Here is a 27,970-nt window from a genome sequence, read left to right on the forward strand (position 1 = left end):
TACACGTGACATCTTCCCCAGAGACAGTTACAATGTCCAAGGAATTTAAGCCCTCCCTCCTGTATCCTGTTACTCGTTCATCTGCCTTTTCCCATATTTCTGCCTTCACTTTCACACTGCACTGGGAGTTTTTTTTTTCATTATTCTTCCAGGGGATATGGGAATCGCTGGCTAGGCCAACATTTATTATCCATCCCTAACTGTCCAGAGGCCAGTGAAAAGACATTTATTTTGCTGTGGGTCTGAAGTCATGTGTAGGCCAGGCCAGGTAAGGATGGCAGGTTTCCTTCCCAAAGACCATTAGATGGACTTTTCCAAAAGCATGATCATCATCAGACTCTCAATACTAGATTTTTCTTTATTGAATTCAAATTCCAATATCTGCCATGGCAGGATTTGAACCCAGGTTCCAGAACATGACCTGAGTCACTGGGTTAATAGTCTAATGATAACATCATCTCCCCAGAGATTAATCAGTTTGAGGTCCTGATTGCTAACTTTTGATTGAACTCCCTAAATCCTGATTGCAGGACCACATTTCCCCTTCCAATTTAAATCGTTGATACCTGTACTTTCCAAATTTCTGACTGTTCTTATGGTCTTCACCCTCCTCAAATCCAATGTCCTGCAGATGCTCTACAGCATCCTGGACCCTGACACCAGCGAGGCAACATCTCATCCTGGTGACATATCAATGACAAAGGAAACGGCTGTCCTTTCCCCCCAAGTAACAAATCCCCTGTTAATATGGCTCTTCCATTCTTCTTCTTCCCCTCTCGTACTGCTGAGCTGCTCATGGTGCCACAAATATGGCTCATGCATGCTCTTGAGGCACTGGTGCCATCATCAAATTCCAAAATGGAAAGCCAATTTATTAGGACGGTCCTTCACTACTATCTGTTTCTCTTGGACTACCTGGTGGTCAATGATTCTCTTTATTCCTTATGCCCTTTAGCTGTGCATCTCCAGTTTGACATGGATAACATGCTATCCATTTAATTCTCAGCATTGCGCAGACAACATTGTAACTTCAGAGACAGTAGGAGATAACATGGTGTAGAACTGGATGAATACAGCAGGCCAAGCAGCATCAGAGGGGCAGGAAAGCTGACGTTTCGGGTCTGGACCCTTCTTCAGAAAATGTGACTTCAGCCGCTGCTCATACTCCAAATACCAGAGCTCCAGTTTCTGCAACTGGCAGCACTGCCTACACGTCTGATTATTTAGGACACCAGTCATGTTCATAGCTTCCAATATATTGCAGGCTACAAATTCTGATCAACAAGCTGTACTGCCATGTCTTAACTTCATTTCCTTCGGTTAACATTATTCTGTTTTGGATTACCTATATTACTTTATTATATAGTCCTTGACCTTCCTTTATTCTTGGTGCAGTTTTCTTTTATTAACCAATTAACTTACTAAGAAAGAGTAGATGAAAATAAAGCACCTCCTTCCCACAGATCACCAAACTCCCCACTCAGCATACATTACTTATGGCAGTAAATCTTACTTAAGGATCCTGTCCGATTTTTTAGCGAGACCCAAATGAACTTATATTTTAAAAGGAGCTCATTTAACAAGGCTTTAATTTGTTATCAAAAATAGTGAGTTTATTCATTACGATATATGAGAAGAATGAGTAAAATAACACACATATAGATTAAAAATAAAAGGTGTGTACCCAAAAACATGAAAGTTAATTTAGAAAGATTTATAGATTAGTCTCTGAATTGTTCACAAAGAGGGGATAGTTGGATTTTACAGCTGTTGCAGTAAAGGTTTACAGGAGCATTTATGTTGGTAATCAAATAGATCCTTAGTTTATGAATTGAGATTCTGTAGTCCTCATTCCTTTGAAGCATAATTGAATTCCAGCATTTAGTGTGAGTGAGAGACAGTTGTTATCCTGTTTCCTTTTGTCTGTTTTGCAGCACTTACAGTGAGAGAAGTTCTTCCAAGACACAAAGGTGACTGGGGTTTATCTCTCAGATTGTGACTCTCACAGCACATTAATGTTTGAACGAAGACTGATACATATGAGAATGTTCAGTCCCACTGGTATACTCCAGTAGAGTAGATACTAGCTTTTTAACATTGGTCCTTATGTATTCTTCAAAAGGAAAACACGAAATGTGTCTGCAGTGAGGGACATAACCTACAGATGTTGGCTTACAATTGAGAAGGGATCTGTCAAACTCTAGTAAATTTTCCAGTCACAGGAGATCATAGCTCAGTCTATCCTTGACACCATTAGGAATTACATTAGAGGTTGGATAGTTCAGTTGGCTGTAGAGCTGGTTTGTAATGCAGAGTGATGCCAACAGTGTGGGGTCAAATCCTTTACAGTCTGATGTTACCATGAAAGACTCTCCTTTTCAACCTTGCCCCTCAGGTTAAACCACCACCACTCATCTCTCTCTAATGAGAGAGCATCCCTATGGTCTGGTAAGACTATGATGACTTTATCCTTATCTAGGTGTTTCATTCCATCGCTCCCACTCAGAATTTTTGCCAGTCAGCACTAAATTTACATCTCCAGATTTTTTTTTGTAGTAGTCCCCTTTTTTAAGAATGCATTTTGGAAAAAATGGGCCAAAAACACCTATAATATTTCAGGGTTTCAACCCGTTGTTGTGACACAATGAAGGTATCATGGCTGCTTCCTGGGTAACGTGCATCAGGACGCACAATGATATTTGTGTGATGAGTTACCAACTGTACAATTGTTGACCACAATCCCTTTATGTTCATTAGGCCATGGAGTTGATGTGAAACCTAATGTTCATATAATTGACACTTTAAATTCCACAGAAGCCTTCCATTTGATGTAAACCCTATGCCCTATTTAGCAAATGGTTCCTTTCCAGAGGAAATGATACAGTCTCTGACAGACTGTTTGTTCCCTGTTAGATATAATCCGCAGTGTAAACTAGTGTTCTTCAGTTGACTTTGTTGGGTTCAGTAATATTAAGGATTTGAGGTATCCTTGTTGCAAATGTTTTTTTGCAGATCACCGTGCAAGAGACAATAAAATGCAATCATTGCCCATTTTGCATGAGGAGTTAATCAAGACAGATCTCTTCACTGTTTTGTTTCTGTGTGAGTGGAGGTGTATATAAACACAGGGTAGTACTGATAGATGGACAGAGCTAAGCAACCCTACAAGCTCTGCAGTCCTACTATATTTAGTCATGAATGGTGATGGACTATTAACTCACTGGAGGAGGAGGCTCCATAAATATCTCCATCATCAATGGTGGAAGAGCCTAAAACATCAAAAGATAAGGCTGAAGAATTTGCAGCAATCTTCAGTCCAGAAGTGACAAATCGATGATCCATCTTGGCCTCCCTCCAGTGATCCCCAGCATCACAAATGTCAGTTTTCAGCCAATACAATTCACTACACATTATCAAGAGATGGTTAGAGGCACTGGATATTACAAAGGCTATGGACCATGACAACATTCTAGCAATAGTACCGAAGACTTGTGCTCCCGAACTTGACGCACCCCTAGCCAAGCTGTTCTAGCACAGTTACAAGTAGGTCCAGAGATGACACTCCTTGACATCAACAATGCATTCAACTGGGTATCGCATCAAGAAACCCTAGCAAACCTGAAATCATTGGGAATTAGGGGAAAAAGTCTCCAGTGGTTGGAGTCATACTTAGCACATAGGAAGGTGACTGTGGTATTGGAGATCAGTTATCTAATCTCCAGGACAAACTGCAGGAGTTTCTCAGGGTAGTGTCCTCGGCCCAATCTTCTTCAGCTGCTTCATCAATGGCCTGCTCTCCATGAAATGGTCAGAAGTGGGGATGTTCGCCACTGATTGCACAACATTCAGCACCATTCGGAACTCCTTAGACACTGAAGCAGTCCACGGTTAAATGCAAAAAAATCTGGACAATATCCAGGCTTGGGCTGCTAAGTGGCAAGTAATATTCACGCCACACAAATGCCAGGCAATGACCATCTCCAACAAGAGACAATCTAACTACTGCCCTTGATATTCAATGATATTACCATCACTAAACCCCCCCAATATCAACATCCTGGGGGCTAGCATTGATAGAAACTCAACTTGATTTGCAACATAAATACAGTGGCAACAACATCAGCTCAGAGGCTAGGAATGATGTCCAAAGAGGTGCAGGTTAGGTGGATTAGCTGTGTTAAAAAAAAAAAAATTGTCCCATAGCGTCCAGGGATGTGCAGCCATGATAAAAACCCCATACAGAGTTATGGGGGGCAGGGTGGTGGGTGTGGATAGGATGCCCTTCAGAGGATTTGTGCAGACTCAATGGGCCAAATGCCCACTTTCTGCAATGTGGGCTTTCTATCATTCTATGAATATTGTAGTGAGTAATTCACCTCCTGAATCCCCAAATTCTGTCCACTATCTACAAGGTACAAGTCAGGAGTGTGATGGAATGCTCCCCACTTTCCTGGTTTGGCCCAGCTCCAATAACACTCCAATAACATCCAGTTCACAGCTGCCATGAAGCCATTGCCAATTGTGAGAAAAACCCATCAGGCTCACTAATATCCTTTAAGGAAAGAAATCAGTCATCTTTACCTGGTCTGGCCTACATGTGACTCGAGACCCTGTGCAATGTGGTTGATCCTTAACTGCCCTCTGGGCATTTAGGAATGGGCAATAAATGCTGCCTAGCCAGAGGCACTCACATCTCATGAGTCAATTTTTAAAAATCCATCCCCTCCACCGCTAACTCTCAGTAGCAGCAGGGTGTACTATCTCCAAGATGCTCTGTACAATTTCACCAAAAATCCTTAGATAGTACCTTCCAAACCCATGACCACTTCTACCTAGAAGGACAAGAGCAACAAATACATGGGAACGTGCAAGTTCCCCTCCAAACCACTAACCATCTTGACTTGGAAATGTATCATCATTCCTTCACTGTCACTGGGTTAAAATCCTGAAAATCTCTCCCTAATGGCATTGTGGGTCTACCTACAGCGTGTAGACTGCAGCAGTTTAATATGGCAGCTCACCATCACCTTCTCAAGGGCAGCTAGGGTCAGCCAGTAAATGCTGGCCAGCCAGCAACACCCATCTTCCATTTCCAATGAGTGAATAAAAAAACATTCAGAGCACTCAAACCCTGAAGGAATACATTGCTTTTCATTCACAACTAGCAGCAAACAACAATAGTAGGGCAAACAATTGCCAAGTAAAGATAAAAAAAATAAAAATGGAGGACCAGCAAGCATAACCACATAATACATAGAGTAAAATGTAATTAGTTAAATCTACCAATTTTCTGAACCAGGCCTGTCCCAAGCATAGAATGGACCATTTGAAAATTGGGGTGTCAGTTGTCTCCTTTGCCATCCTGGAAAAGAAAACATTAATTTGTACTAAGGCTAAACCCACATCCAATACTTAAGCCTTCTCAAAAGATGATGGTTCAAGTATTTTTTTATAGATGGCAGTTGACTCAATTCAACTCCTCTAGCAGCCACTTCTGAAATCTGTTTCATATGTCCACTATCAGTGAGTGGAAAAAAGTACTTTTAAACCTTAATTGCACTCCAACTCGTGAAACTTATGCATACTCATTTTAAGCATTTAAGACATCTTGCTTGTCCAAATGATTAGCATCTTTCATTGTTTTCTGTCAATACACAACTAGTGAAGTTCTCAGGATGACTTGCTGCTCTATTCTGAATTAACTGATTGCATGTGTGTTTGCAATATAGCACCACAAAAGGCCATAACATCCTCCTGTCAGGGAGGGTTAAAATCAATGAATAGTTCCTGCTGTTTATTACTTTTAGCAACCTTACTGTGAAAAAGTCAGATGAGAGCAGATTGTCTGAGGTCTAACCACTTTCTAGCCCTCTCTGATTTACTTTGCAAATTCTGGGACTTAATCATGTGAAGTTCGTAGCAACCCAATTTCTTCTGTAAGGAAATGGAACATGTCCATTGTTATTCAAAACTGACAGGCTCTTCACCTGCACAGTTAGCTCATGTTGACTCAGCATTAGACTTTTTTCCACAAATGGAAACATGATTAAAAAAAACTCATAGAAAGTAATGATCAATCACCAGAATCCTTTGTTCAGTTTGCTGCATTCACATCAAAACTACCCTGCAGGTGCTGGTTGCAAATCAAAAGAATCACTTACGTATGATCATTTTCTCATTATGTTGTATGTCATGTCTAACTTGCCTCATTACTAAACCAAAGTGCATGCACTTCTTTATTTCAAAACCTGTTTGTACAATCTAAAACTAACTAAACTAACATGTTTTCTGTGCACTGTTTGGTGATTTAAAAGCTTAAAGCTAATTTGTAAGTGAAAAGAGTAGCATTCAAATGATTCATTGTATTCTTCATCAGCATAACAGCTTATTTCAATGTGTGATGAAAGAAAATACATAAATGCCAAAGCATATGCGTAATATGCTTTCAATAGTTTGCATCTAATGTGCCAATGCAATACAGTGATCCCTAGTCTAGATTTTAATTAAAATGTTGGAAATCTGACAGCTATAATGTGGCTCAGGCAGAATTAGAGAACAGAAACATGACAGTTCCAGTAAAATGTAAGGCAAATTCCATGATCAGCACAGCATAAAGTGAAACTAAGCCGGTCCCATTAGAATAAGCACAGGGGAATTGCTAAGCAGACTTCAGTGTCTTGTAATGTGACTTCCTTTTCTTCCTTGTCTCCTTTTGTAGAGGCCAAGATCAATGCGGGGACACAACTCCATTAGCAACAGCAGCCCTCTGGCATCATGCCAAACTATTTGCTCTGGATGACATTACAGCCATGCCTATCTCATCTGATATCTATCGATGTGCGTTTTGCAATTGGATCACTTTACAGTAATCAGAAGCAGGAGATCCAGTCCATTCCCCACCACCTTTCCCCAAACCAAGGATGTTGAGATTAGTTGCAATACCTCACTGAAACCTTACTTAATTTTGGCTAAACTAGCATGGGCCATAAGGATCACTCTTAGATGTAATGCTAAATGGAAAGATTCAGTTATCTGGATTCTCCAGTACAAGTCAATGCCATTGTAAGCTGGTAGCTGGGATTGCATTTGTGTCAGCTTGATGTGGGAGGGAAGTATCACTGACGCTAATTATTTATTCATTTTTATTCAATACAGAGACAGTAACTTTTCATAATGTCTATGGAATGAAATGTGGGGAAAGTCAGAAAGCAACATCTAGTATCTATCCAGCTTCATCTCTTTTCAAAGCACCCTGAGGCACTGGCTGGACCTCCATGAAAGACCCAATAATTAGCCATGCAAAACGTTCTTTCAAACTTATACTTAGGACGTACAAGTAATTGTAACCATGGCTACTAGAGTTACAGTACTTAGCTGCTGCTATGGCATCTTTATTACTGTCAGAACAGCTCTCAATATTTCATCAATTCCAAGGCACCAAAAACACAAAGATTCAGCCAACAGCACACCATGGGGGATGAGCTTTAATTTTCCACCAAAAAGAAAATTGCTGCATCAGAGGAAGTGGAACGAATCAATTGCAAAAGTTGAACCATGAACTTTCTTCAACATATTACCAAAGCAGTGCTTATCTAAGGTTGATTGACCTGTCAGACTAGTAAGTGGTTCAAGTTGTATTAGGACTACAGTTTGTGCATTAATTTGGCCATTTTAGTTTTAAAAAGCACAGGGCAGTCCAAATTGACTAACTTTGCATTTTTGTCAACTGCAGGAGAGTTTAGCTTGACATTTTTTTTCAAGGTCATGTTAACTTGGCCCTCCTGGGTGTGTCCCAAACATTGAAAGTGCCTGTCATTGGAAATGCTCCCATGAGCAGAGAGAGGCCAGCCACCGGTGGAAAAGCTGCAAAGATGCCAATTTTTAAGCAGTGATAATAAACTATTGTGGCAGATAGTGCACAGTTTTTAACTTGGTGATTGATTGCAGTCCTTAATGAAAGTATTTTAACATACTAATCCTCCTCTGTAAACTATCACTTTTCTGGCTGCTAGCAACATAGTTATGGCCCATGTGCAGTACTGCTATGGTGCCAATAATGGAAAATCTGATGTATAACCTTCCACTTTATAATTGTATCATGGAACAAATCATAGAAGTATGACGACGGCCATCCGTGTGTGGGTGGATCAGCCCTCTTCAATCTAACTCCCACCTAGGCAACAATCTACCTGTAGCCAAATGAATTCACGATTAGGTCAGAAAAATGGTGGAGCTGGCTAGGAAAATGTCAAATAGAACTGTTACTGTACTAGGTCCAGGACAAGGCAATATTTTGGATTGACTGACAGAGGCCCCCTAGGAAAGCAATAACGGAAAAATGAAAGCAGGTTGCCAGACTGGTGAATGCCAGTTCTAAGATCCAACATTACACAAAGTCATAAAAAAAAAGACTGAATCAGGTCAAGCAAGGTAAGAGAAGTTAATCATACGTTCAAAGAATTCAGTACTGTCACTAAACAGATCTTTCCCTCACTGTGCTACAATGCTGAGAGAGCTGACCATTAACATCCATTGCACTCTTTATATCTGCAACTTTCCTGTGCAATTGCTTACATGCAATTAGAATAAAAAAATTCACGTGGACTGCTGTTACTGGTTGTGCTAATAATCTTTACTGCCTGCATGCAGATACACAGGTTTAACCACACTTCAACATTACAAAAGTTGATTTAGTCCTTGCATCTTTCCTTTATTGAAATAAGACAAAACATGACAGGAGAAATTAGGAATAGCGAATAGACCTCAATCCTCCATCCTTTCACCCAACTAGGAGAATTGATGCTCCCAGGGAGAGAACAGTATTAACAGGGAGAGTGAATCGGGGAAAATGCAAAGGTCGGGGAATAGAGATGTGGGATGGAGGTTGCCACTTGAAGGTTTGTGATGACCCTTCTGTTAAATACTGTGCTGTACTTCTTTCCTTCTCAGGCTTTTGTACAGCCCCAATCGCTGCAAACAAAGTATGTCATGAAACCCCCATTACACTTCTATAACTGAGAGTGGCAGGTAAACTCTGCAGTTCATATCCCATTACAATTCTTTTCGTGTTCCTCTAGGTCCAAAGAAGAAGAATCAGGGGAAAGGAATGATGAAAATCAAGCTCTTGTTTCCAGACCAGTGAGCAATTTCACATAACCATCAAAAAATCCATCCATTCTAAGTATTAATCGAAGACATCCAGGTAGAACTAACTTCAGGCATGTTGTCGTGATCAGAATGGATGTTGCAATCAGAGCGCTATCTGATCACGTGACTACAAAGCAGACCCCCAGTATCATGCAACTTGTTAACAACTAATTTTGCATGTTGTGATTTAAAGGGAGCCTGCACTTCTTAAAGGGGATATGCAGTTGGCTTAAGTATCATGCAAGTGGGAGAGGAGCTAGAAGGAACCCTCGATTTTGACCATTTCTTTGGAGGTTTTGATGGAGGAGTTCAGCAGGAGGAAGGACACACCACAAGGCAGCCAAATATTTCCAGACATCCCACCCAATGTGAGTGACCAGATCAGGACAAGAAGTATCACTTCAGGAGGCACACGCAATGCAGGAAGAGTACAAAGCCCTCATAAAGAAAGCTAATGTAAGATTCCAAATTCATATTGATCATTACATTTTGAGGGATTTTACATTACCCAAGAACTAAATACACTTACTGATTATCAACAATCTCCTCCAATCACTGTAACACACTTCCCTTCACTGTTCCTATCAGGATTCTAGATTCGCTCCTGAGGATGCATCAAAAAGCCATGGGAGATGGGGCTTTGTGATGATTCATATATTAGGTGGCCAAAACCAAGAATCTGGGTAAAGAGCAATTGACGTTTGGAGCTCATGTGATGCCATTTATTGGAACATGTCCAGTTAGAACTGATAACACTTTTCTGCTGATCATTTAAAAGGTGTCATTAGCAACAGAGTCTTCAGCACCAAAAAGATAGTCTCCTTTCAAGTTGTTAAAGGGGTGTTGGGGCTATGGGACTGCTACAGGCCACGCAATGTAATGTAATGTGTTTTTACTGAAAGGAGGATGAAATTTCACAAAAATTTCCTACCCCTAAGCCAACTTTACATTTGATAAAAATGGAAAAGGTGATGACCAGGCTATCTGAACTATTTGTAGGAAGTTGTTGGATCACCGGAACAATTAACGAAAACCCTGACTATCACAGCAGAATTGAGACATCTGGTCACCCTCTTTTCATCTTCACACCCCTTCTATTGTGGAAACAGTAACAACACTATTTCACCTCTAATTTGACAATTTCAAACTTCCCACTACTCTAACGTTGATTCAATTTCTTCTTTTTTTGCAGCATAGGGTTGGACATAATAACAAGGTGCAGGAAACCACAGAGGAAGGGCCTTGCTTCATCCATGTGCTATCACCATTTGAAAAGTAGGACATATCCATTAGGAGCAGTGGATGGTTCAAGAATGTGGTATCTAGTGAGTTCGGGGGACAGGATGTGCAGGGTTTTTCTTTATCATTTTCTCCTTTTTCCTCTCTTCCATATGAAATCATTTTCCAGGCAATTATTGTTAGCCTAGCCAGCAAACTCCACATCCTGTGAATGAACTTTTTTAAAAATGATAAATTTCAAATTGCAACTGTTTTCATAAGTTACTCATTTGCCTTTACAGTATTTACTCGTACTATTAAAATCTAACTCTTCTCCTATTTCCAAAATAAATTCAGGTTCAGAGCTGTGCACTGACCACTGGGAATAAGGAGGATGAGAAGAGGAAATATGCACACACCTCAGAAGCTCATGCAAGAGAAAAAGTAATTAGAGGGAATGTTGTTCATAAACAGGATGTTTTACTCGACCATACAATTGCTGATACCAAATAGAATCATGTTAAAAACATTGAATGAATGATCACTGAATGATTTATTTATTGTCACATATATCTAGAGAGAAACAGTGAAAAGCATTTTGTTGCCACAATCCAGTGCCATTTTGAGATCCAAGAAGAATAAAAGAAAACACATAAATAGAGTTCATCTTCATCAGCAGGGGTCCCAAACATGGATCCAGGTCTTCCGTAAGGTCGCCGCTCCGGGCACTGACACCGCTACAGCCGATAACCCACCACTGCCACTGCCGCCGAGAGTCCACGCTCTGAGTCCCCACTCCGCCATCACTGCAGCCAACAATCTGCTGCTATTCCAGGAGTCCACGCATCAGGCCTATGAAGCCAGGAGTCCTCACTGACACCACTCTAGCCTCCCCACAACATTAGGAAGATGAAGAAAAAGAAAAACAGATGAAGAAGAGAGGGAGAGAAAAAGAATGTGGCTGAGCCTGTTACCGCCGCTCCTTGCTTGCCAGGAGACCCCAGGCTTGGGTGGAGCCACGTCCAGTTAATCCCATTCAACCCCTTGAGCCTACTCTGCCATTCAATACAATCATGGCCGATCATCCAATTCAATGGCTATTATCCCATTATTCTCATGTCCCTTCATTACACCAGTATTTAGAAATTTGTCAGTCTCTAACTCATTTGTTAGTCAAAAATCTATCTGTCTCTGTCTTAAAAAATTTCAGTACTGTTGTGGCATCAGGACTGTGACTGCTAGCTGGAGACCTAATGAAATACTTACTCTGTATCCTTTTAGGAAGGTCCGTCAGATCACAATCAAGCAGGCAGTGGTGAGGTCATTGGTGGACTTACACCTAGGAACAAGAGTCCATGGTTGGAAGTCTCACCTCCTGAGAGGTGCCAACCGAACAGAGGCTAGTGGCTTTTGGCCTCAGCAATATTAATGAGGTGACCATGTCTTCTTCCAGAATGAAGGGCCTTGAAGTCCCAGGTTTGTGGAGTGGCTCAGGTTTTAGGTAACTAATGTAAGGGGTTGGTTTGTGGGGTAGGAGTTGTTGGGAGAAGAATTCAGGGGATTCAGCAGCAAGCACAGAGGAGCAGAACTCAGTAAGACGGCCTCCTTCTTGATGTTCAGTCTCTTAAATAGGTATTGGGTGACCCTCCTGCTTCCTCCGGAGGCAACAAACTGGCCATGTGTCACCATGAGGCAGCAGGATGAGACAATGACAATGTTATTAATTGGCCAATTAGGGGCCTCAATTGGTGGAAAGGTTGGCTATGGGTCTTCCTTCCCAGAATTTAACTTCAGTGGGGGCAGGAAGTCATCAGGATTCAGGTACAACACCATTCCATACCCTTCCCATCTGAAAGTTCGCCAGCAACAGAAGGAGAAGTATTAGAGACTAGCTCTGCATGGTTTTCAATATGTAGGTTTGAGTTGTCTAAATGTGGAGATTCAGCACTGTGCATACAGGAGAAATTCCATTGATGCATGGTTCTCATTATGTCACAGCATACGGTCTGTGCCTCTGATTCTGATAAAAGACATGAATCAGTTGGTGAGGGTATTCCTTTTATTCTTGGAAATCAGCCTAGCCTCTAAAGGTCTAAGGGGAACAAAAGAACTATTGAGGACTGTCACATTGAGGAAATATTATAGCTATCCTCAAGAAATGGCACAGAGCTTCTTGTCTGAGTTTGCAAACAAGTTGTGCACTGAACTGGTGGAAGCCCTGCTAGCTTTTGATGGAAAGCTTGCAGAGCTATATCCTGTCCATTCTGTGTATTTTTCAAAGTCTAGTCATATGGAAAATGTCAGTACACTTCCTTTGGCAGGCTTCCTGTGACTACTGATCTGCTCAATCATATCCTTGCCTCAACATTTGACATAAAATGTTTACTCCCTCACTATGATAGAGTACCACTTCCCTTGTGTTCAAGGGACTTAATTGTTTATGACAGTCCATCAGTTTAGCTATTCAAGTGATCTGGCTATACCGCAAAATGCTAACTTTCGTCTTGTCAAATATGTTCATTATGTCAGCATCATCCTCGAGTGCAAAATTAATTCCTGGCTTTCCTGGCTAATTCCTTGCACCATAAATTGGCGTTTAAACAATAGCTCTCCAGCCTCTCCAAATTCTCTTTCAACAACAAATGACAAGTTCATGGGCTTTGTCATTAATATTATGACAGCTCATTCAACTGCTTCTGCCATTTCCCTCCCTCCCGCAGCACAGCAAATGTACCATTTCCTATGGTTCCCCCTACTCTAGCCATGAATTTCCTTCTTTCTCTCCTAACTCTCCTCTTGCTAATTCCAAGTTTAACCCACCCATGAGATCCACTCCTGCTCCCTTGTCCATATTTCCAACAAACTGTGTACCATCATCCCTTGCTCCTTGGCGCCTATTTTAGATGATATTGTTGAGCATGCCCTCTCCTCAGATACAGTCTTCCTGCCTTTAAAGTCTACTGTCATGACTGACATCTCAAGAACCCCTTAATCCCTTTGTTCTCCCAAATTACTGCCCCTTCTGTAATCTTCCCTTTCCTCTGCAAAGTTCTTGAACATGTCATTCACATCTGCACCCATCTTCCTTGCACACTGAATTTTGAAACCCGTGTGTCGCGTTTATGCCCTGCTACACCAATTGACATCCTATATGAGTAATAAACTCTCAGTGCTTGCCCTTCTTGATCGATCCACAGTCTCTGGTGTTATTGATCATTCTAACCTCCTTTAGTGTCTTTCATCCATTGTCCAGGTGGGTGGAACTGTATTCACTTGACTCCATTCTTATCTACCACTCTTTACCAGAGAATTGCCAGTCATGACATCTCTTCCTGCTCCCTCACTGTTACCACTGGAGTTCCACAAGGATCTATCCTCATCCCCTCCTTTCTTTAATCTCCATGATGTCTGTCAGTGCCATCAGCCAAAAACTGAATGACAAAATTGGGAAGATAAAAGCCGTCCTCTTAAAATTCCTTTTGCAAGCGAGAAACTCCAATTCCTTCTGTGGCTCCATTTCTCTCTATTCATAACCTTCTTATTATACTTGACTCCAAGCTCAGTTTCCAACATCATGTCTCCATCATCAAGAACACCTTCTTCCACTTCCATAGCATTTCTACTTCCATCCCTGTCTGAGCTCATACGCTGCTGAAACCGTCCTTCATACCATTGTTACCCGCAGGACTGATTATTCTCATACTCTACCTGGCTTAAATGGCCTCCATCATACTTTGCCTCCTTTATAAGTTTGAGCTCATCCTAACTTGCGCTATGTCTCACTTACCTATTATTCCTGCACTCACTGACATTCATTGGCTTTAAGCTAGCAACGTCTGATTTTAAAATTACCAATCCAGTTTTCAAATGCTGCCATGATCCACCCTTCCTATTTTGGCATATTGCCACAGTCCAACAACTTTCTGCTGTGTTTTGTTAAAACGTGGAGTCACTTGTACATCTCTGATTTTCATTGCATCACCATTGGTAGCAGTATCTTCTATTCCTTGAGTCTTCAACTCTATAATTTTCTCCTTGTCAAACAAAAAAGAAAGACTTGCAGTTATACAATGACAACCTGGTAGCACAAAACACTTTACAGTCAAGGAGGTACATCTGGAGTTGTTATCACTGTTTTAATATAAATCTTACACAGCAAGCTCCCACAGCGGTATGTGATCTGTTTTTGTAATGTTCTAGTTTCATAGAGTCATACAGCATGGAAACAGACCCTTCAGTCCAGCCAGTCTATGCTGACCATAATCCCAAACCAAACTAGTGTTTATTGAGGGAAACAATTGTGACCATTGACTAATATATTTTGTAAAATAAGCTAACAGCCACAGTGATAAAAATAGGTAACAACTTGATCCAAATGCACTTTGGAGGCTTAAAGTGATTACTTAAAATTTTACCTTAATATAACTGGGGACTTTGTTCAAAACTTTTGAAAAATACTTAACCACTGTTGCCACCATAATATGCTGGGCATGTTAAGAAAGTCCCATTTCAGGTACTTAACTACTGCGCCACCATGATATTTACCATTTCAGGCATGCAGAAAGGAGTGCACATGGTGGGCAGCATGGTGGCTCAGTGGTTAATACTAATGCCTCACAGCACCAGGGACCTGGGTTCAGTTCCAGCCTCAGGTGACTACCTGTGTACAGTTTGCACATTCAGCCCATGTCTGTGTGGGTTTCCTTTGGGTGCTCCGGTTTTTCTGGGTGCTCCGGTTTCCTCCTACAGTCCAAAGATATGCAGATTAGGTGGCATGGCCATGCTAAATAACCCAATGTGTTCAGGGATGTGCAGACATGGTGGGTTAGCCATGGGAAATGTAAGGTTACAGGGGTAGAGTGGGGGAGTGGGTCTGGGTGTGATGCTCTTTGGATTGTTGACGTGAGCCCAATGGGCCGAATGGCCTATTTCCACATTGTGAGGATTCTATGGATGATGTATAGAGCATCAGTGGGAAGGAGGAGCTGGGATAGGACATGAAGTGGAGGATGCTGCTACCTTGAGAGTGAAGAAAGTGGGGTCACAGGCAGGCAGGGCACTGAAGAAGGCTTTTGGAACACAGGCCTTCATCAGTCAGGGCATTGAGTATAGAAATTGGCATTGAGTATAAGAGTTGGGAAGTTATGTTGCAGTTGTACAGGACATTGGTAAGGCTGCACCTGGAGTATTTTGTTCAGTTTTGGTCACCTTGCTATAGGAAGGATGTTATTAAAGTAGACAGAGTGCAGAAGAAATTTACAAGGATGTTGCCAGGACTTAAGGGACTGAGTTATACAGAGAGGGTGGACAAGCTAGGACATTTTCCTTTCGAGCATAGGAGAGTGAGGGGGGATCTTATAGAAGTGGATAAGATCATGAGAGGCATGCATAGGGTGAATGCAATCAGTCTTTTTTCCAGGGTTGGGAAATGGAGGACTAGAGGGCATCAGTTTAAGGTAAGAGGGGAAAGAATACATGGGAAACTGAGGGGCAACTTTTTTACACAGAGGGTGGTATGCATATGGAATGATCTGCCAGTGGAAGTGGTTGAGGCGGGTACATTAACAACATTTAAAAGGCATTTGGATGAATACATAGATAGGAAAGGTTTAGAAGGATATGGGGCAAGTGTAGGGAAATGAGGTTAGTGTGGACAGATATTTTGGTCATCATGGACCAGTTTGGTCTGAAGGGCCTGTCTCCGTGCTGTAGGTCTCTGTGACTCTATGACTCTAATGAGAAATCTGGGTGGACGTGATTGAAGCTGGATTACAGATGTAGACTTTAAAGTGGATCTTAAAGCAGGAAAGAGTATTGGGGTGGTAGATAGTTGGAGAGAAGAGAGAAGTCTAGAGCCATGGTGAAATGGTTGGCAATCACTGTCAAGGTGAATGAAATATGTGATGAACACAAGGCCAGAGTCAGAGGAATGCAAAGCTTCCTACTGGATTGTAGTGCTGGAGAAAGTTACAGAGATAAGACAGAGTGAGGTCACAAAGGTATTTGAGCACATGTTTGAGAAAAATATCGTAGACTGCAAGAGCATTCTAGGTCAGTGAACAAGGGGCAGCTGAGTGAACAGTGCCGGTAGGATATCGCTGCAGAATTTGAAAGAACTCACATTTACGGAGGGCGGAGGATGGGAGAGTGTTGAAATGATTGAGTCTGAAGATGACAAAGGCATGAGGATAAGCAGAGATAGGGAGGAGGCAGGAGATATTATGGAGATGAAAGTATATCACTTTTGTGGTGGAGAAGATGTGGAATAGGGGACATAATTTAGGGTTAAATAGGTCGAAGAGACTGTGAACAGACTAGTCCAGCCTCAAGCAGCTGTCAGGAATTGATTGCACGGAATAGAGCTTATGCCCAAAGCTAGAGGCAAGAGTTTTGAACATTTAACTGGAAATATACATGTACTGGCATTGAGAATGGTGCCCAATATTGTCAGGCTTTACTCAGCATTGACAACGTCCTGATGCTGAGGTTTGGAGTAACGCAGTTCACCCTGGAGCAGATGGTAGCTCCAGAATGTCCACTTGTCCAAACATCTAATGTGAAACTTGAACTAGGAAGGCAAACACATCTAAAAGGAAAGGTCTGCTGTCACCCTGAAGCCAGGAGCAACAATGTATCATTACCACGGGAGCAATAAATATCACTAATGGATATTTTCCCATGTGATTGAGGGAAGGAATATTGACATGAGGCAGAGAAGTGCTGGAACATGGGAAGATGCAGCACTCTGTGATTATTGGTTGAGTATTGGAGAGCATAACTTAGGGATAATTAGATCGATTCGAATGCAAAAGCTTTTGACAGATTTTAAGCAGACTGGACTGAGGCAAACTGTCAGCTCCAGTAATTCCAGCCAAGCAGAGCGGAAACTAACTTGATAGTTGTAGCTAGACTTCTGAAAAAAAATATCGTGGATTCTTCCCAGAGCACCGGGAAACTGTCTTAAATGATTGATAACAGTTCGAAAAAATGCTCGTGTCGTTTCTAAATATTCTGGTTAACCAACATGGGGGAAAAGTTACGGCAGCATTTTCCGGTAGATTACATTGACATTATAATTAAATATTAACATTAAAATGAAAGTGAAAATACCTTTATTTAAAACGTCAGTCTTGCTCAGTTGACAGATTCGTTCACTTTGAAACATAGACTTTGAAAGTGGTAAACAATTTTGTTACAACAAAAAAAACTGAAAACTGCGGATGCTGGAAATCAGAAACAAAAACAGAAATTGCTGGAAAAACTCAGCAGGTCTGGCAGCATCTGTGGAGAAACATCAGAGTTAACATTTCCGGTCCGATGACCCTTCTTCAGAACGGATTTTGTTACATTTTTGTTACATTGTTTGAATTCAAAGGGACTGCAACTCTTGCGTTGGAAAGACAACTGCACAATAGAGAAAAAAAAAGCCAGAATCTATCTGTAATCAAATTGTTTGTAAATAAATTTCCTTGGCGTGGGCAGGTTTACTTTACATGGACTGTCCGTCTTTACTTAAATGAAGTTTTAGCATGTGAGTCACAATAAATGCAAATCGGACCGTACAATGTTTATGGTGCTTGTATTTTATGGGTGGGGAGGTTAACTGACATTTTATGTTTTTGTTTAAAATGAGACCCCTTCACTCCACACATTTTTTGAGTCAAAGGTAGATTCCGATCATTTGATCTGACTCCATAGTTCTCTGATCTTATCTTCATCCTGTTCGGATATCCTGAAGCTGCTAACTTGTATGCTCAACCTATTTTCTACATGGCTGTTGTGGAAATGATCAAGATTAAGCCTAAGTCTCTATAGCAACCCCTCTCCACCCCCAATCTCCTACAAACCTTCAATACACCCCTTCCTGGCACGCAGGCCATCAAAATAAGTTTTATGGATGAACTCTGGTCTGCACACTTTGCTGCAAAAAGACGTCGACTCAACCTGTAAGGTCAGTACAAATTGTTCCGGCTTTCATGCTTGGGTAAATTAATGCAAATTCTCAGATTTGAACTCACAAGTTCACCATTAGGAAAGATGCGTGCGCTTAGTTAGAAATGCGAGAGTGAATGCCCCGATTTGATATTGTCTGCATACAGTTGTGGTTCTTGGAGTACTGTAAAGATTAAAATGGCCAGTTTGCGCTACATTGACACTTCTGGGAAGAAAAAAAAATCCTCTTTCGCATTTGATCAAAACTCGCAAGCAATGTGAAAGAGTTCTGGGAATACCATGGCAACAAGCGAGGTAATAAATGACCCCACCTCCCCTCAATACAGTACTAAGATTTTTTTTGTTGTGTGTAGGTTTTGAATGTGTCAGTCACACAGGTGAGGGGGGAGGGGGTGAGGAGAAGAATCTTTTCTGGTTGTAAGCCTTAGTTAGCCTTTTGATCTTTCCTTCTTATTTGGCTGGGGAAGCAAAAATTGTTCCTTGGCGATTGGTCAGACTAATCCTCCAGAGCACTGTCAGCCGTTAACCATGTGAACAGATTAGACCGTGGTTCTGCTGGACAGGCTCCAACTGGGGATTGTGTTGCTGTTCTCTCGCCGCTGGCCTCCTGCAGTGTTCAGGAGTTTTAAATCGAATGTAGCCTTCGGCGTTTGGGTCAGAGGGAGAGAGACAGAAAGAGAAGGCAGGAGGGCAAATTACAGACAAAAAAAAACAAATCTTCAACATTTTGCTCACAAGCAGACTGAAGAATGTGGAGAAATAAGCATAAAGGACTAAAAGATTCTGACTCGGAGGATGACAAGCCGCAAGAAGTGTCGAAGGTACGATCCCCATTAATTCCGAGCAGATATCTTTTATTTCAGTAGCTGCGAGAGGAGGTCCAAATGCTTTGCTCCACTCGCTGAGGTTTCTCTCGCACACGCCAGGCTCCCCAGCCCGTTATGTCCGACGCAAAAGGGTGTATGCTGTCTGTAAGTGTCCCTTTAACTTCACGTAACCTGGCCTTCCGCCGGGAGTATGTTTTATTGACGTTTCTTTAATGACAGTAAAGGATGGCGGATTCTTTTTAGGCCGAATTGAGCGCGGATCAAAGCCATTGGACTCTTCTCAGGCTGGGATGGCTTTGATGTGTTCACCCCGGGGATAAGCTGCACTCGCCTGCCGGCGATGGGGCTGCTGGAGAGCAGCTCAAGTGCAGGCGAGACTGCTACAGCGTATCTCTCAGCGAGGGAGCCCACTGCAGTTTTCACTATCCCCGCTCTCTCACTGAGATGGGATGTTGGGGTGGGGGGTGGCGAACCAGAGCTGGCTACAGGGGGAGGGGAACAAATCTGGAGCGGGTAGGAATTGGAGAAATGTTTTCTTCCTTTCTAACGTGTGCCACAGCGTGCGAAGGTTTTTAAACGCCCGTTTCCTCAGGGTGCAGGAACCATCTAGGCGATTATCTTTCAGATACCACACAAGCTAATGATAGCGTCTGTACTTTCACGTTGCCTCAACGGTGCACCTTAAAATGAAGAGTAAACTGTATCAGAACAAAGGTTTCTCGTGGTTGGCGCTATACTGCATTGCCTTTTAAGGTCTGAGTTCAGAGGATTTTAAGTTCTCATGAGATTGCATTGCCTTCTATCTGAGCAGTAACATATTTGGAATGTCTGTTTCATGACTTGTTTCAGAGCAAGGACCCGTTGCTTCCAGAAGAGACTACAAGTTCTGTGTCTCAGCTTGCTACGAAGGTAGGTGTCTGTTTTCACTCAGATTCCCCAGTCTGCTTTGATGGATTGCACTGAAAATTTCCACACTTTTTTTTACAAAATGTTTATGCTTTTGTTTATTTTTTTCTTTCTGATGAGGCTACTATATTAATCAATAATTGATCAATACATGCAACAATGCTGCTTTTGTCCAGTTAAATGTGCTTTTGATGGGAACAATATTATAAATCAATAATGATTGGAGCAATATCATAAATTAATAATAGAATGGATCAACTGTGGCCAAAAGACACCCTGCTAAAATATTATTATGCTTTTTGCATAAGCATTTGTCATTGTACAGGAATTGACTGCTAGTTCATTTACATTGATTTTCGAGCATTGTATATCACTGTCCATATTTAGTGATGATTCTGAATGGGACAGTCACTTTCTGGGTGAAAGTCAATGGGATATATCAGCTCTAATGAAATCTTGAATATCTTTTTTCCACCACCCATGATAGAGAGAATTTCCTGATGTTTCTATATTTGTAAATTTATACACTATTGTTTGGAGAAATGTGGTTTGGCCCACTACGTGTACATTTGCTGTCTGATAACTCACTCATGCATCTTGTAGATACATTTCTTTCAGTTCAGTTCAGCTCAGCTATCGTATCGTATGCCCCTCCTTTTCGGGAAAGAATTTTATCCGCTTGAGTGGATGTTGAGAATGAGAAATAGAATACTATTTCCAATTTTTGTCACGCAATCTAGATCAGGTAAATTGTACTCCAAGTGCAGAGGGAAACTGTTGCTGATTTGTCCCAGTAACAAGTCTTGTATTCAATTTCAAAACTGCACCTATTTCAGACTACCATCCTGAGAATTTTAATTTCCCAAAATGCCCACTTGTGTATTTTCTTGTAAGGATGGCTCCTCATATTCTGGGACCTTTGGCAAAAACACACAAGATGATGGGAAAGTGAGGTAGATCCCATTTCCATTAGGATCCTGTCACCTTTCTACAGCTGAATCAGTTCCAGTTTTAGGGTGTTGGACCTCTTCCAAATGAATGGGGGACCTCTGGAAGTATTTCTGGGAGAGCTGGTGTGAGTCCAGCTGAGATTCCATGGTAGGACTCCAAAGTCTTGCAGAAATAGATATTGGAAAGAATTGATCATCTTCACACACTGCCCCTAGGAGCCAAGTATTTAATAATATTTACACTTTTGTTGTCTCTTCCCTAGCTGACTGATGACATACTTTGATATTTGTTGTCAAGTCTTTGAACTGGATGCAGTTGATGTGTTTTTACGCATGATGACCCCATTCTCATGAATTGAAATGGATCCCAGCACTCTAGACATGGGTGGACTGAAGATATTCTCTACCACTTTTCTGTGGGAACATATTAAAATTTGGGCCAATAGTCCTTCAGCTACGGCTTCTGATCCTTCTAAATTAGTTGCAACCTGAAGGTGACTCCTTAACAGCCACCTGTGGTTTGATTGCATCTCAATGGGATTCAAATCGAGCTCTGATTTGAAAGGTTCAGGATGAGAAACACTTTACACTTGCATTGCCTATACTAGAGTTTTTTTTGTGATAACTTGCATAATACTTGTCCGTCTCTTTAACTAATTATAGAATCATAAAATGATACAGGATAGAAGTGGTCATTTGGTCCATCATACTTGGATCAGCTCTTTAAAACAGGTATCCAATTAATTTCACTTTGTTGTTCTTTCTTCATAGCCCTACACCTTATTAGAGAGTTATTCAGATTCTTTTTGAGAAGTTAATCTAACCATATTATCTCTCAGGCAGTGGTTTTCAGATTAAAGGTGGTGTGAAACACTTTGACTCATGTTGCCGCTGATTCATTTGCCAATTTCTTTAAATCTTCCCTCAGATTCCAGACTCTGCTGCAAACTGTTATGACCAAATGAATTTATTCCCCTTATTTGTTAACCCTTTCACAACTGACATATTGTGGCTGCAATGTGTCATACCTACAAGACACACTACAGAACTCTCAATGGCCCCTTCCAGACTTTCAAATGCCTACCTTTTATAAAGACAAAGACAAGAGAAAAATGGAAGGGATTATGTAGGCAGTTATGTTTCCAAGTTCCCATCAGGGCAGTACAGTGGCTCAGTGGTCAGCACCATTGCCTTGTAACACCGGGTTCGATTCCAGCCTAGGTGATTGTCTGTGTAAGGTTTGCATGTTCTCTCCATGTCTGTGTGAGTTTCATCTGAGTGCTCTGGTTTCCTCCCGCTGTCCAAAGGTGTGCAGGTTAGGTGGATTAGCCATGGTAAATTACCCCGTAGTGTCCAGGGATGTGCATGCTAGGTGAATTAGCCATGGGAAATATGGGTTATGGCGATAGGATTAGGGTCTAGGTCTGGGTGGGATGCCCTTCAGGGGGCCAAGTGGCCTCTTTCTGCCCTTTAAGGATTCTAAGTTTTTCGACATCCTGACTTGGGATTATATTGCTGTTCCTTCTTCGTCACATGGTCAAATCTTGTAATTCTCTAATATTCATGCAGGTGTATTTATTTCACATTCACTCCACTGGTTTAAGAACGCAGCTCATGAATACCTTCTAGAGGATAATTTGAGATGGTCAGTGATGTCAATATCCTATGAATTGAAAACAAAATCTCTGTCTGAATTAACAAACCAAGGATCCTATGTGCATTTTTTTCAAACAGTCTTTTCAACTTATCCTGGGCCTTCAATGATTTGTGCATGGTCTTCTGCTGTTTCTGTAGTCCCATTAAAATTCTGGAATTTAATTCTTAATGTCTTAATTTTCTCCTCTTTCTTACCACTAAAATGAATCCTTTTATATATCTTTGTTAATTTAATGTGGGTTTTCCCATTTCCTCAATTTGTCCATGCCCTGCTGATGTTTGTTATTAAGGTTCTCCACCTTGCTGAATATATTGTCATCTAATAGATTTGAAATTATGTTCCACACATCCTATTTCAGGTTATTAATATAATCAGTGAGAACACTACTTGATATTAGAATCTATCACTCATATTCTCTCTATCCCAAATTCAGTTCACCAGCTATAAATGATCAGGGACTGAACCTATAATGTGAAGAATTTATGTTGGTCCCTTTCATGTATCCCATTTGAAGAATTATGGTAGTCTAAACCCATAGGGACAAGTTTTTTCTGTTCTGTAATGAAATTGTAAACCTGACAAAGAATGGCTTTAAAATAAGAGCATGAAGAACAAGAAGGAACTTTGGAAATATCAGCTCAGGTCACTGGTTAGATCCCAGTTAGAGCAGTTTGTGCAATTTCAAGATGCCATTACAGAATGGGTCCTGACCAGAGAGTGTAGAGCCATCAAGATCACGATAAAAGAATGTAGTTATTATTTCCACTGCAGGAGTGGAAGCCAACAGGGAATGGGATTGAGGTTTTAAAACTAAATGCTTTTTAAATTTTGGAAATGAAATTAGTCTTTGGAATTAAGGCAAAACAGACTGTCAAGAACCTGTATGCTATGGGCTGTTGATCACCATTTGCTAATTTATACTACCGTCAACAACCAGTTTCATCTCTTATTTTAAACTTCCTAATCATTTAAAACATACACTAAATGAGAAGAGAACATGGGAAACATCTCTTTACACAGTCAAATTGCTTGCATTTCCACAGGGAGTACTGGGCATAGAAACATGGAAAATAGGAGTAGGCCATTCGTCCTTTTGAGACTGCTCTGCCATTCAGTACGATCATGGCTGATCATCCAACTCAGTATCCTGTTCTGCATTCTTCCCGTATCGTTTGATCCCTAAGAACAATATATAACTGCGTGAAAACATTCGATGTTTTGACCTCAGTGCTTTCTGTGGCAGAAAATTCCACAGGCTTACCACTGTTTGGGTGAAGAAATTTCTCCGCATTTCAATCTGAAATGACCAACCCTATATCCTTATGGTTCTGGACTCCCCGGTGATCCAGAACGTACATCCTGTGTTTATCCTGTCTAATCTAATTATAATTTTATGGATTTCTGTAATATCCAAACTCCAGTGAATATAATCCTAAGTGATCCATCTTTCTTCATTCCAAAGTCCTTCTTTCTCAGGAATCAGTCTGATAAATCATTGTTACACTCCCTTCATATCCAGAGTACCCATCCTCAGACAAAGAGACCAAAACTGTACACAACTCTCCAGGTCCGAGCTCACCAAGACCCTGTACAATTGCAGCAAGATGTCCCTGCTTCTGTACTCTAACTTCTTACTATGAAGGCCAAAATACCATTAGCCTTCTTCACCACTGCCATCCTTACTTTTAGCAACTCAGGACACTCAGGACTTGTTGCACATTCCACTTTCCTTATTTATTGCCGTTCAGATAATCTACTCCCCGTCTTTGCTGCCATCCTCACATTTACCCACATTATACTTCATCTGCCATTCATTTGCCCACTCATTCAACTTGTTCAAATCACACTGAAGCATCTCTGCATCCTCCTCACAGCTCATCCTCCCACACAGCTTTATGTCATCTGCAAAGGTCATTGATCCTTTTGGAGCAGATTGAACACATGTTTGAGGCAGATGAAAGGCAATGGAGAGTGAGTATGCTTGTTGGGTTAGCTTTGGATTGTGTTAGCAAAAGGTTGGGAGAAACATGATGGAATCAAATGACTTCTTTGTGGTAAACTTCTGACTTAATTAAAAATACACACCGAGAAAGTCTTTACACCATATGACTCTGAAGTTTAATAAATAGGGTTATTACATTACTAAACTAAATTATACTATAAATTATTGCAAACATTAAAATATTGTTTAGTTTCATGGTGGTATTGAATTAATCAATGTTGCAGTTTATATACATATGTGTTTATACATTTCTAAGCCGTACAAATATTTTGTTTCTTTACAACATTGATTTTTATTCACTAATGGGATGTGGGAGTCACTGGCTAGGCGAGCATTTATTAATTGACCTCGAGAAGGTGATGGTGAGCTACCTTCTTGAACAGCTGTAGCTCAGAGCTGTTATGTTAAATATTTTGTGTGTGTGTGTGTGCGCACTGTTATCATTTAATACAGCCTGGTAGGTATGCCAGAGATAAAATGGAACTAAGGAACATGTGATGGTTAAATGTTGGGATAATTGAGGGAAAGTTGTGTGTGCATATATGACACATGGGAAACAAGCAGTTGGCGTATGGGAGTTTTTGTGATGTGAGAGTTGGAATAAAATATGTTGACTGAAAGTACATGCCTGAACTCTGTCTAACCAACCTTTAACTTTTGGAACCTGTTGCATATATCTTTACTTGGAGTGAAATGGATCATGCGCTGCAGCCTATCGAAGTCAAGGGGCATTAATACTAATTTGTGTGCCTTAACAACTGCTTATTATACTTGGTCATTTTTGTTAAACTGAACCTTAAATGGGAATGTACTGTTATACTTTGGTCAATATCTACAGTATACAATTAACCTGAGTGATTTAAGCTTAAGATTTCTGTATCTCTTTGCAGTGCTGCTTGTTATAAATTTTGAGATTTGTAAGATGGTTGTGCTTTCAGATTGGCCCTTTAATTCTGGGTGGAAGAATGAAGGGGTCATGTGAACTGTTCTAAATTCTGCCCATAAAAGCTGGGGGACTTCATTATTAAAGGTAAAAGAGGAGCCAGGGAGTTTTACTGCAGTGGGATGGGAGGAGGGGGAGTGACAATAGCAAGTGTGAGATATTTACAAACTATAAACAATGGCTAAGAGAATTGTTCTGACAGCTTTCAAATTCTGGTAGTTTTCAAGTTACAGGGAGATATTGGGTTTTGTAAACAGTTATACCTTGATCTCTATCTTTGATTCTAGGTTAGAATGGGGTTTGGGGTGGCAGTTCAAGAACAGTTAAGCAACACTTCTACCTGGATACATGGTCCATGTGATTCACATTGTCATGGAAAAGGGCCTTGAAAGCTGAGAAGGCGAAAGAAAACCATTTGTATCCACTTCCAATGTTTTCATGCAATATTTCAAATCTTCACAAATCGGTTAATTTGCACGATTCTGGGAGAGAGCAGAAGAGAATAGAAGCATCCAATCTCATGTTCCCTATGCAGAAAGCTCATGTTTGAATTGAATGGACCAAATTTGTGAGGATTTAAATGATGCCAGATTCACTGAATTTGGTTAGATCAGAATCTCTTAGGGTAACTGGGAAAGTCAGTTCAGGTGTTAGAAGTTATCCGGATGGAAAATACAAAAAGAAGGAATGCATCGAGAACAGAGAATAGCTGGCTCCTGCAGTATGAAGTGAAAATATGTAAGAGGCAGTATAAAGTATAACTGTATAAGGGCTTCAAAAGTTAAATCCTTTAGTGGCTTATAAGCTGCATACTAGAATAGTATTTAGACAATGTTGCTTTTAGTTTGCTGCAGTAAAAATCTTAAAACTTTATCAGGATGCTGTCTGGACTTTTACCAGGATGCTGCCTGGACTGGAGGGCAGGTCTTATGAGGAAAGGTTGAGGGAGCTAGGGCTTTTCTCATTGGAGTGAAGAAGCATGAGAGGCAACTTGATAGAGGTGTAATAGATGATGAGGCATAGAGTGGATAGCCAGAGACTTTTTCCCAGGGCGGAATTGACTATTACGAGGGGGCATAATTTTAAGGTGATTGGAGGAAGGTTTCGGGGAGATGTCAGAGGTAGGTTCTTTACACAGAGAGTGTGGGTGCGTGGAACGTGCTGCTGGCGGTGGTAGTGGAGTCAGATACATTGGGGACATTAAGCGACTTGTGGATGGACACATGGACGATAGTAAAATGTAGGGTATGCAGGGTAGTTTGATCTTTGAGTAGGATAATAGGTCGACCCAACATCGTGGGCTGAAGGGCCTGTACTGTGCTGTACTGTTCTATGTTCTATGTTCCTGAACTCTTGTCGTTTGATACTTCTAATTAGTGTCATGTACCTTTTTAAAGGTTATTGGTCTCTGTGCAGATCATAACATGTTTATTCCTGCCAGGTTTCAAACATGAGTTTAAGATGGTATGGGCCTCCCAGTTTTTGTCACAACGTTGATGACTTTACTGAATCATGCCTTTTGCATATAAAGTAAGCACCAGCCTACTAGGGCAGACTCCCCCTCCTTAGACACGCTCTGTGCCATGAAAAAGAGCAAACATTCCTCCTATCTGACTGCTGTTTTATCTTGTGTCTGTGTGTGTTTGTGTGCGTGTAGTGTGCTGATGCTACAAAAGTGGAAATACGTTGTTTAGAATTTTGTAATACATTTATTTTTAAATAACAATGCATCTCATTGCTCCAAAAGAGTACTTTGCTCAAAATCAAACTTGCGCAGACCACTACACCACATCTTTCCGGATGTGGCAGCATGTCTGTTGCTGCTATCACTGTGCTGGCATCTGGCAAAACTCATTCAGGTTATGGGTGGGTGAAGTAGAGCTTTGCTTGGGGCAGGAAGGTTGTCAACGTGAAGGAAATTAGAGAAGTAAGATTTCTGAATGCAAGGAGCAGCAACGTTTTAAAATGCATTTAAACAAGGGACGTTGCAATTGTTTTAATGTAAAATGATTTACCTTTTAGAACAAAATTGTGCAGAGTACATCTGGCATCTAAAACTGATCGATGAGAGCAAGTGTCATCTTCACATTATACACATTTAGGCGACCAAGGGGTGTAGATTGTAAAGATTCCCCATTTTACTGTCGTAAGGTCTGTGCATCTGGGGGACTGGACAGGGTTAGGAAGGTGGCCAGGTGAACAGCCTGGAAATAGTGAGCAGTATAGGAATGTAGGTACTTATGCACCAGAAAAGAGTGGGGATTTGGCTGTCTTGGAACTACAGGCTCAAATGTTAACTGTTGGTACCAGGATGGGATGAGAGATGGAATCAGAATTAGCATTAGCTTTATTGTTACATGTACTCAC

At 41.1% G+C, this 27,970-nt stretch overlaps 2 protein-coding genes across 5 annotated transcripts in view; one reads left to right on the plus strand and one right to left on the minus strand.

Annotated features, from left to right (window-relative positions):
- The window catches only part of fbxo25 (F-box protein 25), a 184,702-nt gene that overhangs the window by 48,933 nt on the left and 107,799 nt on the right, over positions 1–27,970 (minus strand). The gene's annotated exons all lie outside the window — the stretch shown is intronic.
- The window catches only part of LOC109914361 (testis development-related protein-like), a 59,524-nt gene continuing 49,775 nt past the window's right edge, over positions 18,222–27,970 (plus strand). The window contains exons 1-4 of one of the 4 annotated variants that reach the window (XM_048596463.1): positions 18,222–18,316; positions 19,060–19,139; positions 19,995–20,054; positions 21,665–21,733. In XM_048596463.1, coding sequence (XP_048452420.1) covers positions 19,068–19,139; positions 19,995–20,054; positions 21,665–21,733 — 201 coding nt within the window. In that variant the 5' untranslated portion in view covers positions 18,222–18,316; positions 19,060–19,067. Of the gene's footprint in view, positions 18,317–18,405; positions 18,613–18,705; positions 19,140–19,224; positions 19,290–19,994; positions 20,055–21,664; positions 21,734–27,970 lie in introns of those variants that run through there. The other 3 variants (XM_048596464.1, XM_020513949.2, XM_020513951.2) reach the window with 3 other exon arrangements.

Source organism: Rhincodon typus, chromosome 5, assembly GCF_021869965.1.
Source record: "Rhincodon typus isolate 14 chromosome 5, sRhiTyp1.1, whole genome shotgun sequence".
Classification (NCBI taxonomy): domain Eukaryota; kingdom Metazoa; phylum Chordata; class Chondrichthyes; order Orectolobiformes; family Rhincodontidae; genus Rhincodon; species Rhincodon typus.